This window comes from Limanda limanda, chromosome 5, assembly GCF_963576545.1.
Source record: "Limanda limanda chromosome 5, fLimLim1.1, whole genome shotgun sequence".
NCBI lineage: Eukaryota > Metazoa > Chordata > Actinopteri > Pleuronectiformes > Pleuronectidae > Limanda > Limanda limanda.
This window is the reverse complement of record NC_083640.1, coordinates 14,904,878-14,917,823: the sequence shown is the minus strand read 5'-3', so window position 1 is coordinate 14,917,823 and position 12,946 is coordinate 14,904,878. Positions and strand designations below refer to the sequence as shown.

The 12,946-nt window shown below is 41.9% G+C and overlaps 3 protein-coding genes across 10 annotated transcripts; 1 reads left to right on the top strand and 2 right to left on the bottom strand.

The window, feature by feature from the left end:
• Positions 1–331: 331 nt before the first annotated feature.
• Positions 332–3,938, bottom strand: dguok (deoxyguanosine kinase). The gene is made up of 7 exons (XM_061071610.1): positions 3,413–3,938; positions 2,567–2,676; positions 2,282–2,481; positions 1,806–1,953; positions 1,557–1,672; positions 1,016–1,115; positions 332–838 (listed from the first exon to the last, which is right to left on the bottom strand). Exons 1-7 carry the CDS (start codon positions 3,714–3,716, stop codon positions 812–814), a joined length of 1,005 nt encoding a protein of 334 aa, XP_060927593.1. The 5' UTR covers positions 3,717–3,938; the 3' UTR covers positions 332–811.
• Positions 3,939–4,562: 624 nt separating this feature from the next.
• tcn2 (transcobalamin II) lies at positions 4,563–8,259 on the bottom strand. Of its 2 annotated transcripts, none has more exons than XM_061071324.1 (10): positions 8,171–8,259; positions 7,785–7,858; positions 7,143–7,332; positions 6,871–7,040; positions 6,343–6,495; positions 5,799–5,971; positions 5,512–5,686; positions 5,249–5,429; positions 5,045–5,163; positions 4,563–4,896 (listed from the first exon to the last, which is right to left on the bottom strand). In XM_061071324.1, the coding sequence occupies exons 1-10, from the start codon at positions 8,176–8,178 to the stop codon at positions 4,835–4,837; spliced, it is 1,305 nt and encodes a 434-aa protein (XP_060927307.1). In that variant the 5' UTR covers positions 8,179–8,259; the 3' UTR covers positions 4,563–4,834. The 2 variants fall into 2 exon arrangements, with proteins under 2 accessions (XP_060927307.1, XP_060927308.1); XM_061071325.1 differs by having other exon boundaries at positions 7,785–7,855; positions 8,171–8,246.
• On the top strand, positions 6,922–12,330 carry ccdc117 (coiled-coil domain containing 117). 7 transcript variants are annotated; one of them, XM_061071332.1, is made up of 6 exons: positions 6,922–7,070; positions 9,776–9,895; positions 9,995–10,045; positions 10,136–10,402; positions 11,171–11,311; positions 11,394–12,330. In XM_061071332.1, exons 2-6 carry the CDS (start codon positions 9,801–9,803, stop codon positions 11,629–11,631), a joined length of 792 nt encoding a protein of 263 aa, XP_060927315.1. In that variant the 5' UTR covers positions 6,922–7,070; positions 9,776–9,800; the 3' UTR covers positions 11,632–12,330. The 7 variants fall into 7 exon arrangements, with proteins under 7 accessions (XP_060927315.1, XP_060927316.1, XP_060927310.1 ...); XM_061071333.1 differs by lacking the exon at positions 6,922–7,070 and adding an exon at positions 9,259–9,492 and having other exon boundaries at positions 9,998–10,045; XM_061071327.1 differs by lacking the exon at positions 6,922–7,070 and adding an exon at positions 9,259–9,492.
• Positions 12,331–12,946: the final 616 nt, after the last annotated feature.

Below are 12,946 nucleotides of genomic sequence, written 5' to 3'. Positions count from 1 at the left end.
ACAGCTGCCCTTTGATGACCCCTGACCACGCCAGGCATCTCAGCAGACCCTCTGATCACCGGAGCACATCAGAGGGCCACAGACAAGAAAACATTTAGCCAAGGTCATTGTCCTGTCAAGCTGACCCGGCCTTTTTTTATTCAGCCTGATCCCTTTTCAAATGTAACAAGCCATTAACAAATAACACTTTAAATCTCGTATAGCCATTAGCACCAATCTGTTTCGTATCAGTGGCACAAGTTCCATGAAGTTTCAATGGATGATACATGTAAACAAATAAATGAACAAATTGATAAATCTTTATTTAATAATGAAGAATAAATACAACACTTGTCTCGTTGACTAGTTCCAGTTAGTCAGGAATGAATAAAACAGTAACAAGCTAAAAGAATCTGTGATGTTCAGTAAACTGCATTTCCATATGGTCCCAGTGGTGATCACACAGATTTAGTTTATAATTTACACTGGCTCGAAAACAAATTGACCGATCTGTGTTTCAATCACAGGAATATGTGAATTATTGTGTCAAGGAGAAAAACGGTTCTCGAGACTCTAACTAACAAACAAGCAAACAAAATAAACAATAAAGAGCTGAAAAATGTAACAGTAAAAGGCTCTACAACAGACATTCATATACAGACAAAAGTTTCATGTGTCATGTAGAGATGGAGGTTTATATGGTCTGTTTTATAATAGTATTATTACATAATATTATAAAATTGCTTCACTCCGATTGGCTCGTATGCGTTTATGTGTCACCTAACTAAATGACTGACGGCTGGTCTGTTGATGTTGTCTTGAGAGTGTTCCCTCACAACGAGCTGAAGAAGTTCTTCACCTGTGAATGAAAGATCACAATTGATCAGAACCGGGAAACACATCAAACATCCAATCAGAAAACAAATGCACCAGCGCAATGAGCTCTCACTAAACCAAAGGCACATGAAACATGACAGTGACCCCATGTGGTTAACGATGGCACAGCACATAAGAGATCCACTTAACGAACGCATACCTTTGTAATAAGCTGCTCCTGCACCTCAGGGTCCGTCTGAAACTCCACATTGGCATCGAGTCGTAACACAGGTATCTGTTTTAACTTCTCAAAGTGTATTCTGAAAAGACAGAGCCGAGCCGGTTAGACACTTCACCATGGCAGCAGACCACACACTGCTGAGCGTCATCTGTTTACAGCTGAGCAGCAAACAGCTGCTATGACAGCCATGTAGAACACAGGCTGTCAAACAGGAATCTGAGCAGAGCATCCTGTAATACAATGACTGCGCCACTCCTGGTGTCTTGGATTTCAGTTTTAAATTTCATTTCAAACCAGATTACTGAGGGACGATTTGCAGTCTGCATTCATAGGAAGCAACAAATAATGAAGTTGACTGAACATTGGTGAGCTCAGCTTATCCTCCATAGTAGTAACTTTAAATGTTGCACCTCAGAGGTTATGTTTGGATGATTCAAAAAACACATTTCAGCGGTCGATGGAAAATATTCAAACAGTAAGGGGCTGGAAACGACAGCCACGAAAAATCATCACTACTCACTCAGTACTTTTCTCAACCAGCCACCGCTCATGTTGGACATGGAGCTTCTCCAGGTAGTCCAGCTTCACTCCCTCCTCCTCGGACCTTCCCCGACTCGCCAGACGCTCCATACATTTCTGGGAGATGCACAATTGCTGTGTCATAATATCGTTTTTATGTACGTATAAATTACAACATATACAAAAGTGAATTGACCGAAATTTTAACCGTGTAATTCGGTTTGGAACAATGAATATTTAATGTGCATACCTCTGGTGGAGCCGTGAGGTAGATGATGCCCTCCAGCTCCACCTGGTGTCCAAACTGCTCCACCAGCAGGGAGTGCCAGTCCTGGTAAACGGCCCATTCTGTGGAGTTGATGCAATCCAACTCAAACATGTTCAAGGCAAAGATGTATCTGACAGGACAGAGAGTCGGGGTTATTTTACAAACACAAAATAAAAAATAATGTATTCTCTCGGTGAAATAGTTCACATATACATTTCCTACTAGTTCTATCCTAATTATTAAAGACAATAATAATATGGTAATATAGTTTGAATTCGGGGACAGCGCAGTGTATTGCTTCCAAACTCAGCCAGGTTGATCTAGTTTGTGTTAAAGTGGACATTAACCCCTTAACACCCATAATGATTGATAACGTGTCGTCTAACTGAAAGATCCAGAACTATACTTCCACTACCATGATCAAACTTCACTTTTCTGTCCATCTCGGTCTCACTCACCTGTCGCTGTAGACTGAGCGCTCGTACACCTGGACAGGCGTTCCCTCCGAGCTGAGCAGGCGAGCTGGAGGAGGCTGCAGCTGGGTCCTCAGTCGGCTCATACACGAATATGTCTGAAATGTGTAGGACCAGCGCTGGGGGTCCTGGTACATCATCTGCAGCAAGTTGCTGACTGTCGTCTGGGGGGACGAGTCTGCGCCCTGTCAAACACACAGGCAGAGATGGTTGGCCCTCTTTGGTTATTTTGTTTTGAACTGATAAGGATTTCAGGGAGAGTGCGCCCACCTTTGACGTCCCGCTCTCTATGTTCTGCCACTTGCTGACGGGTTCTGCCATCACCTCCCAGTCCGGACCAGCTGACTGCAGGAGTCTGGCAAAAGTTGACTTTCCAACAGCTGATAAAGGACATCACATAAAGCAGAGATTTTATACAGACAAGCCACAAACTGTTTGTGTGTTCCAGGTATTACCAATGCTGGAGGGGTCTAAATCTGTTTACATACTGGGTCACCCTTATGGGCACAAAATGCAACGTAAACCATTGCATTTTAAGGTGAAGGTTAGCTTAGGGTTAGGATTAGGTAACTAGTAACTATGACTAGAGTAAGTCTCCAGGAAATTAATGTAATGTCCTCTGAAGTCATGTAGAAACGACTCTGAGTGTGTGTGTGTGTGTGTGTGTGTGTGTGTGTGTGTGTGTGTGTGTGTGTGTGTGTGTGTGTGTGTGTGTGATTATAGTGAGTCTATAGTTTAGTTATTCTCATTTGCTTCAGCAGGACCTTTTCTTCTTGGGCTCCACAAAAAGCTTCACATGTGACAATTCTTTCTACATCGGAACTAACATCTTAAAATAAAGCATTATGAAATAAACAGGACTAAAGACACACACAAACCCGCCGGACAATACAACAACCAAGTATATGAAACAATTACTTTAAAGAGAGCATCCACAAGATTTGTAAATGATTTCCCTTATATTTACTTATAACTTTGCAATTAGAATCAACATAATGTAGATTCCTTGGTTATAATATAATAATATACCTATGTATATACAGAATTATCTAAACTCATTTCATAAACACACAACACTAAAGCACATCAGTTTTGTTTTATGCTCTGTGATCTTACCTATGTTGCCTTCAATAGAAACTCTCTTCACTTTGGATTTTGCATCTGGAATCGAGGTTGAACTCAGACTCCTGGAACCAGAAGCACTGATCATCTCTGCTTTCCTCGCCACAGAACGTGTGTTGCTAGTTGTCTGTGTGTTTCCAGCTCGTAACAAGCTGCCAGGTGTTTTCCACTGAAGAGGAAGAGGAGGAGGAGGAGGAGGAGGAAGAAGACCGAACCTCCTCACCTGTGTTAAACCGGTGTGTTTGTTAAACTTGGCCACAGGGTTGAACAGGACGAATCGCCACAGGCCGGCAGCCATGATCACAGGTACAGACACACAGCGACGCTCATCGCCATGCTGCTCTGTTACTGTCAGTGAGCTCTCTGTGGTCTAACACAAACTGAGAGGGTCATGTGACAGCTGTTTATGTGAATATAAATTATTGATACGTAACGATCGGTTGGTAATATTGCTCCTATTGCGTCCACTTGATGCTGTTTCGTATATTTGCTGTTAGCAGGTAGAATTGGTCAAGTTAAGCTAATCAGGAAGTGAGCTTAAATGCTACAAACAGTAGCAACAACAAGTACTTCCGGTTCACGCATTCGCCACTTTCACAATAAAAGCCGCCTGAGAAACACATAATTTACTATAAAGGTCAAATTCATATTTTATTGCTTTGAAACACTACATATAGCGATACACTGGCTGTGCTGTGTATTATGTGTTTGTACACAATCTGTGGTATAAAGAGATTAAGGTGGTTGCCCATGGTTACAGTTTTACAGTATGTGTTTGTTTGACAAACCGGAAGTTAATGATCTTGGCCGAAACATTTGGTTTTACAGTTGGATAACAAGGTTAAGCTTTTTGATTAAGTCTATACAGAGAATAATATTTTCAGGAGACAAAATCTAAAAAACATGTTCTTATCTTCACAAAATTAGACGATATAATTTTTCTCTCTATTCTGGCCATTACATCTTGTCAGAGATTCATCTGGATCATTTCTTTCTTATTTACAAGATATAGATGTGTTTTTATAAAGAAAATTACATATTTACATACAAGGAAAATACAACTACACAAAGATTCCATTCTGTAGATCACAAATTATTTTCCTTTGTAAAGTAGTTTAAGGTGAGTTAATAATGAAACTTTCACTTGTATATATAATTTATGTTTATTTTTAAAAACAAAAAAGTCCACAAACCTCCAGAAACTCTTTATTTAAAAAGCCATCACTACTTAAAAAAAAGGCTAAATTATATAAGAACATGATTTGACAAATCACATACAGAAGTTTGTTCAGTCTAAATTACACGACAGTTTTATTCAAGGTTAATCGAAATGCAGCACATCTGAGACTGTTGAAGTATTATCACTGGTTGAAATGACAAATGATGGAAAGAAACCTAAGAGTGAATCGATTTTTCTCAGTAGCTGGTGTTTTTGATGGTGATCTTCTGAGCCGCCTCAATCTTGAAGTCATTGATACCTGAAAGAGCAAACCAGCATTTTTGTTAACCAAAGTGAACTTAAAGCAACAGATCAAATGAACAAAGAGACTGAATATTACGGAGTCACAGTGTAACAGTATATGTGTGTGTGTGTGTGTGTGCGTGTGTGTGTGTGCAGGACCTTACCCTGACTGAGTGCGGTGCCATCAGAGGAGAGGTGCCAGTATCTGCGGTCACTCTGTCTGGCCTGCTCTCCGTTCACCACACTTAAGAAAGGTCCCCACAGGCTGGACTCATTCTCAAACCTGCCAACAGCATCAGATATTACTAGATATATACAATCATATTTAAAAAATCGGAAATCCATAGAGTTACATTAACTTAACTCACATGAAGCCGACTTCTCTCCCTTTGAGAAGTTCCAGGGCCTCCAACAGAGAGCTGCCCTTTGCCACATCGACAGAGTAAAGAGCTGCTTCCCCGCTGGACGTCACCACTTCCACTATCACAGCCACTTTGGTGTCACTTGGTAAAACCACCACAGGGTCTACGGGCTCCAGCACCAGAGTGTCTGTAGGAGGGCACATGCCATTACAAAACAATGATGGAACATAACAGTGACCACAGAGGGCTGGAAACAATGCTGCACATACCATCCTCGTTGAGACACTCCTTGTTTTTTACTGTCAGGTAGGATTTCTGCTGGAGAGCTGGCAGGATCTGAGATATGGCCATGGGGTTGTGGTAGGTGTTGCTTCTGGCGTCTGTCCTCATGGCCTCCATTGAGGCTGCACACTCTGCAACCGGGCTGCCCATTGCCAACAAGGCCTGGATCACATTGAATAAGTAGATTGAAGGTACAAAGAGTTATTTCTGCAGGATTTCATGCAGTGAAAGAGACAAAGTGAGCGGAATAAATATAACGGGAAAAGATTCTTACTTGGACTGCAAGACCTGTGCTGAACTCATTCCCAATATGGCCATCGGCCCGCCTAGAGGCCAAAAGCTTCCGCTTGATTTTGTCCAGGGCTGTGTTGAGCTCAGCAGCGTTTCGCACATGGAAGCCAGTGTCCTTCACACACTGAAGTGCCATCCCAGCCATTGCATAGGTATCTAGAGAGAGAGAGAGAGAGAGAGTCACATAAATTGTGAATGTGGCCGACATAGGAAGATTTAAGGCATGATAATCTATGCTGTTACAGGTCAGGTTTCTAGATTTCTTTCACACAACATTTTAAAAAATTTAAATTTTTTCCCAGACTTGTATACTAAACCTTCACTCTGTGTGAGGACCTAACAGAAAACAAGAATCTTACACAACTTCATGGAATTTCTAAAATATCTAAAATATGACTTAAAATATAGTATCTCAAACTAATTCTAAACAGAGAAAACACGATTCTTATCATACGATTTGAGACACATCCCTGCCTGTATATACAGTCATTTATACAACACATAAAATATAGGCCAGTTTCACTCACCGATGCACTCAGCATCTCCATTTTTAAAGTACTGGTGTTCCACCGCCTTGATGAGTTTGTTGCTGACATGGTCGTTGACCCTGATGCCACTGGTGCACAGAGCGAGCACACCCAGAGAGTACTGGTAATAGTTGGTCAAAGGGCGGTGGATGTCTGTGTAAAGGAGAGATCAAATAAAAGAAAACAAATTATATTGAATCACGACTTCCTCTATTTTCTCCAGTGCCTTTCGAACATTTTCTTATTTCACCTTAGAATAGAATTTGTCAATAGAGTCTCCAATTGCTCTGTTGATTTCAATCACAACTCGAACAATACCTATTACTGGAGACAAAGGAGCCATTACAGCTAACAATAAATAGCCTACATAACAATAAATGCTGAGTGGATTTTCTTTTTGTTATATTTCCTTGGATTTTCTTTTTCAAGAAATATCTTACAGAGGATTGTGTGGCCCAGTGTAAAACATCATGGTCGGAACCTTTTATGAAAATTGCTCACTTTCCCAAAAAATCACAGGAAACTTACAGGCAAGACGCTCTTTTTCTTTTTCCATCTGCTTCTTCAGGTGTGTCAGCAGCGTCTCACTGGTGTCGCTGACGGTGAAGGTAACTGTGTTGAGGTCGTAGCAGGAGGCTTTCAAAGCCAGAGTGTACAGCGCCAAGAGGCCGACCACAGCCGGACTGCTAGAGAGAGAGCTGAGGACGGCACAGGAGGCAAAGGGTCAGGTGAGAACGTCAAGAGAAGAATATATGAAATAGTTGCAAGACTAATTGAAGAATTTGGAAATGTTGAATTACTTTTGTAGGTCATTGTGCAACTGGGTGTTCAGTCTAATTAGGTGCTCGCTCTCCTTGGCAAGGTTGTGGTAGCTGGAAATGCGTAAAGCCAAGTGCACACTGGGGTTGGGGAGTCCTTCCTGCCTCCCCAGAGAGCGCAGCAGATCCTTGTTGAGTGACAGGAGAAGCTCATTGTTGGATGCTTCATTTTCTGGATAAATATTTTTCAAAAAGAAAGAAAATGTTTCTCAGACATTGTGATAACAAGCGTGAAATTGCTCAGTGACTCTCGCTTCTCGCTGACATCCACTTGAACTTTTGTATCCTTGCAAAACCAGAAGTGCAGCATCAGCAGACACAAGAGGAAATAAAGGCCGTGTAGAGTTATCTTTCAAATCCGGGTTCGACATCCAAATATCTTAATGTTGCTCAATATTTCTCCTCAGCACTGAAGACTGAAGAGACATCACGATTCTCCGCACTTTGACAATTTCACAACTTATGTCGACAACAGGCAACATGAACATTGTGTCCAGTGTCAAGACCAGTGAGTCAGTGTATTTGGGAATCTAGGTTTTCCCCATTGTTGACACAGATTGAGAAAGGACAGTGAGGTTTTTTTAATGACTGGTGATAGCTGTATTTATTTTAAATGTTACGTACCACATGGTTTGCTAGAGGCAAAGGCCAGCAGGCATATTGTAATGACCCAGGACAGCATTGTGGTGGATAACCTGCTGGATAACACAAACAGAGGAAATAAATCAATATGTTTGAGTAAAGAGATAAAGCAAAAACACGCATAAACTATAAAATGAAGAGATTCATAAATATAGTAAAGTTTTCATGTATTTGAGAAAGAAATACATATGTCAAACTGTAAATTTAAAAATAATTGCAGTAAACTTTGGGATTAGACATATAATCTCTTCACCCATGTTATGTACATATTACTGGATCTGTAATACATTACAATTACAAATAATGTAGCATTACAGGGATTTAGCTCGTATACGTATTGAATTCTTGAGTGAAGAGCGGCTCCTTACCTCCTCATGGTGATTCCAGTGTGAGGAATCTGAGCTGAGTTAGAAAACAACAGCTTCGACTATTTCACTGTCACATGACTCGTCACATGATATAAAGCGTAGGAGAAAAAATAGCTACGGGAGCCTTTAAACCAGCTGGGGCTCAGGCTAGGAGCAGGAAGTGGGAGAGAACTATCTTGTTGGCAGTTTGTAGTCTTTGGTAAGAAGAAGAAGGCAGGAGGTATATCTTGTTTGACGCATGTTAATGTTTCTATTGTCAAACCAAAAAACAAAAACTTCACTCTGCTTCACTCTTTCTTTCTTTCCTTTTATTATTTCCAAAGGTTTTGCAATAGCCAGGATCAATAGAAGAACAGGTTACGAGCCTACAAGTTCACTGAGTCAATCATAGCCCCTCCATACACCCCAGAAGCCCAGGTACACAACACAACACAAAGAAAGAGGGAAATAATAATACAGAAATAATAATAATAACAATAATTAGCGACAAATATAAATCAATGCAAATTGCAATAATGCATCTATAATTTATGGTGTCCAATACCCATAGAGGCTTAGGGTAAAAAAAATGCTCCATGTCTGTCATTCATAAATTCTAGGAAAGTTTTCAAAGTAAGATAACATTCTGATATTTGATCCAAAAACAGCTTAAAGGTTGGAGGGGATCATTACACAATTTGTCATTGTAATCAATAATCTGCATTTTGTTTCTCATCTAAATGGTAACCAAGCAACACATCTAATACACACGGGATTAAGTCAAATTCTATCTCCAAAACAGATTGGGGGAAACAGTGAATCCAAATCCTAAATTATCTTTCTATCCATCCATCAATTAATTCATTCATTCATCCATTCGTTCATTCGTTCATTTGTCCATTTCAACAGGTTGCATTTCCAAACCAGATGCATACATGTTCCTTCTGTTGTTTTACATCTCGGACGAGTATGTGAATTATCTTTGGAAGGATTTAAGCATCGTTACCCTAACGAGTTTCGACTTAACAAGACGATTACGTACTGGAACTACAACTCCCATGACCCCCCCCCCCCCCCCCCCCTTCGCACTTCTAGTATTTTGACGACTCTTCTGGCGCGACTCGTTTCTCCCCCCAGGAACAGTTCGCTCACGTCCTCTTCACCCGGCTCTCCCCTCGAACCTGTCTCCCCTGCAGGAGGTGTCACGGTGTCAGTGCTGCTGCGTGCTAATGCTAACAACTCAATGGAAACCAGCGTGAAGTGAGAGCGGAGTGCAGCTAGCCACACGTCCATAACAACAACAGACCCAGAGAGAGAGAGAGAGGGGCGGGACGGCTGCACAGGTCGGTCTGCGACGACACCAACTTTACAAGTTTCCTTGTGGCGTTCTCCACGGACATACGACGGGCATTGTGCGTTGTGTGTTTGTTCGTGTTACGTTGTATTTGTAGTTTGAATCACATTTACGTGCGGTGCGTTGTGGCTAGCTAACAGTTAGCCCAGTGTCGACAGACGTGTAGCGTGTGTGGCGTCATGTAAGCAACATCCAGTGTATCAGCTGATTCCTGTCGATCTCCCAGTGTTTTCAATTCAAGTGACCAGCATGCATCCCTCTGCCCCCCCCAGCAGTGAACCGGGCTGTCTGGCGGCCATGTATTCGTTCTCAGGCCCCACCAGCCTTCCTGAGTTTGACCTCGGACCTCCAAGCACGTCCGGTCACCTGCAGAGAGCATCAGCCTCTAACAAGTAGGTGTAGGTGGTGGTCTGCTAACCCCCCCCCCCCCCCCCTTGTGTCTGGCCTTAGCCTGACACGTGTTTTCTGTTTTTGACACATCTGTCTCACAGCAGCTGGGAGACCCGATGCCTCAGGAAGCACAGGAGGAGAGTGGATGATGAGTAAGTGAGAGAGAGAGAGGGACTGGCACAGTTTAACCTTTCACCCAATGCCTGGATTACTCACTATGGGAGTTTGTGTGTTGTGTTCAGGGGATGCAGTGCCAAAAGGAGAAGGCTAATGGTGGAGGCTGAAGGGGACATTGTAGAGGATTCAAACAGGAGCGCTCGCTGTGACTGGCCCACAGCAAACAGCTGCCCGCCCCTCTCTGAGGAGCGAGCACCTCGGCGGCCCTGCCCGGAGCCTGAGCCGCGGACCCCGCCTTCACATCCCTCCTCTGCCCTGTCCCGACCGGAGGCCGAGAGTTCCTGCATGGAGGTAGAGGCCGCTCAGAGGAGGCTTCAGGAGATCGAAGACAGGTACGCAGTTTGGAAACTCTCAGTCATCCAGGTCACGATGTCGTCGTAAGTAAGTTGTAAATGTGTCCAAAGGCCTCCCGGGATTGGACTTTGGATGGACACCTCCTTAAGAGAGATCCCAATTCCACCTGCCCTGTTGTTTATGGGTATAACATATATAAAGATATTAATGTTACTTGTCCAAGCAGGTCCAGACTTTATAGACCTCCTGTGTCAGCAGGGGTTATGAATGTAGCATCATTGTACGTAGAAGTCGCCACAGTCACTCCCCCGGCTGGCCAACACTTACAGTGTCAGTATCTGTCAGTGATGTGCTTACATGGAATGAAAACCATATGCTGGAATAAGTAAGGGCTGTTGTTAAATATTTGAGAGCATCACTTAATTTTAGGATTTAGTTTTAAAGAGATTGATCATTTCTGATTTTGAACTCTTAACTTGAATCACAAGTCCAGTGCATCTACAGTGGGTGTGTTGATCATGAAACATTGATCTATATTGATCTATAGACAGTTTAAAGACCTGGTAAATTATAAATTGTTGAGAAGACATCTGCTAGTTTTCTTCTTAGTGTTACAGCTCAACCCATTTATCTGCTAAATTGTGTTGTACAGCTGTGCAGTGACAATAAAGGCTTCTATTCTATTCTCAGCCAACCCAGTGAATTTGAGGGATCATGATTGGTTTGGGAATGTGTATCACATTGAAAGCTGACATCAACACATTCTGTTACCTCTCATTGAATACTGTGATATTGATGTTTCACAGAATAACGCTGGAAGACGATGACGAGGATCTGGACGTAGAGCCTGCCCCAAGACGTCCAGTGCTGGTGATGTCAGACAGTTTGAAGAAGGACCTGCAGCGCGGCATCAGCGACATCCTCCCCCACCAAGTAGCCCAATCTGTGTATGTTATCTTTATTTTGTATTTAAGAATAACATTTTTTCTTGGTTATATTTGTCTCACCGGCATCTCCTAATACTTTTAGGAGCCATTCCTGCATGGAGCTGGTGCTGTGGCGGCCACCGGACGACCCCTTTTGTCGGAGGCTAAAAGGCTCTTTACAAAAACAGCGTAAACAACAGACAGTATCCCGGCAACCCCCAACTCCGTCTCCTGTGCCTCACAGTCCTCTGAGCCTCCCCAGCGCCCCTGCAGACTCAAACTCTCTAATGTACAGCTTTCCTGCGGCCCACAGCTCTGGAGAGGAGGACATGGAAATGTAATTCTGTTTAATGACTTTAAAAGCCACACCAAAGTAAAAGAGGGGACTTGTAGTAACACAAAAGACACAAAGGACCCAGAACCACTTTGAGTTGGTCACTTTGGCAAAGGATGTTGGGCTTTACATGAATATTGTGCTGTTTTGGACAGTTTGTGCAACAGTATTTTCATTTTCAGTATCATGACATATTTTCAGTTTTCTGACTAGAATCCCAGCCAATTATATGTAACATGTACGATTAGCACTTACCTAATGGATTGGTTAATTTATATCTCCGATGTAAGTTCGGTCAATGACAGCCTTACATGACCAGTTTCTTATTGCTGAGGGAAATGCCCTTTGCCCTTACAAATAAGATCATTTGTATAGGAGGTTGCCAAAGCTTGGCCATTGTTCACTGGTGTATAATGAGTATGAGTTTGTTCTGAGTGACACATCAGTGTGCAGCACCTGAATTTGTACAGTTTTTACATTCAGCTCGTGGGCTTTATTAACGGGACACTAAAATGTGTTGTTGTGAGCTCGCTGCATGGCTTGCAGTTGTACTTGTGGTAGAAAGATGATCTTCCTACAGTGTTTAGCAAGTACGCTATCTGTGAGCCTTCAGAGTTTTGTAAAGAAGTCGTGGAAATGCACCTTTTTATGATTCGATTGTATTTTCCAATATGCATTACCAGAAATGCAGCCAGCCATTAAGTATTATCACTTTATATTTGTTTATATTAAATAAACTTAAATTGTCATTGTAAAGATTCTGTGTCACTTTTTACTGGAAGAAATTAAGCTTGAATTTAGTGAAAGTTTCTTTTTTCATCGTTAAATTCAGCATATTAGGAAAAGTCATTTTCAACAAATTGAAAATTAAAAACTACATTTGGTAGCTAATGTCATTATGGAGAAACTATATTTTAAAGTTAATTTATTCCCACCATTTTTATATCAATACAAACATTATTGTAAATAAGGCATATTAGATGCTACAGACAGTTTTTGTACCAGAAACCTACTGAACTTTATTGTACAGTTAAACTTCACAGAAGGTTTATGATTACACAAGGGATTCCTCGAGAAAGATCTGTCAGCTTTATGAGGTTATTTGACATAACTCACATGATCTTCACGTCTCTAGTAAAATGTCAGTTCATCACTCATTCACAGTTCACTGTAACAGTCAACCATAAAATGTGACTTTCTTAATACAGAAGGAGGTGAATGTCCTGACTCTTCAGTTGTGTCATTTGTCACTGTGACCTGCTTGTTAATATGCAATCTTAAGCATGTGTGACTGTAAATGATTCACCTCTGTGGCCCGGAAC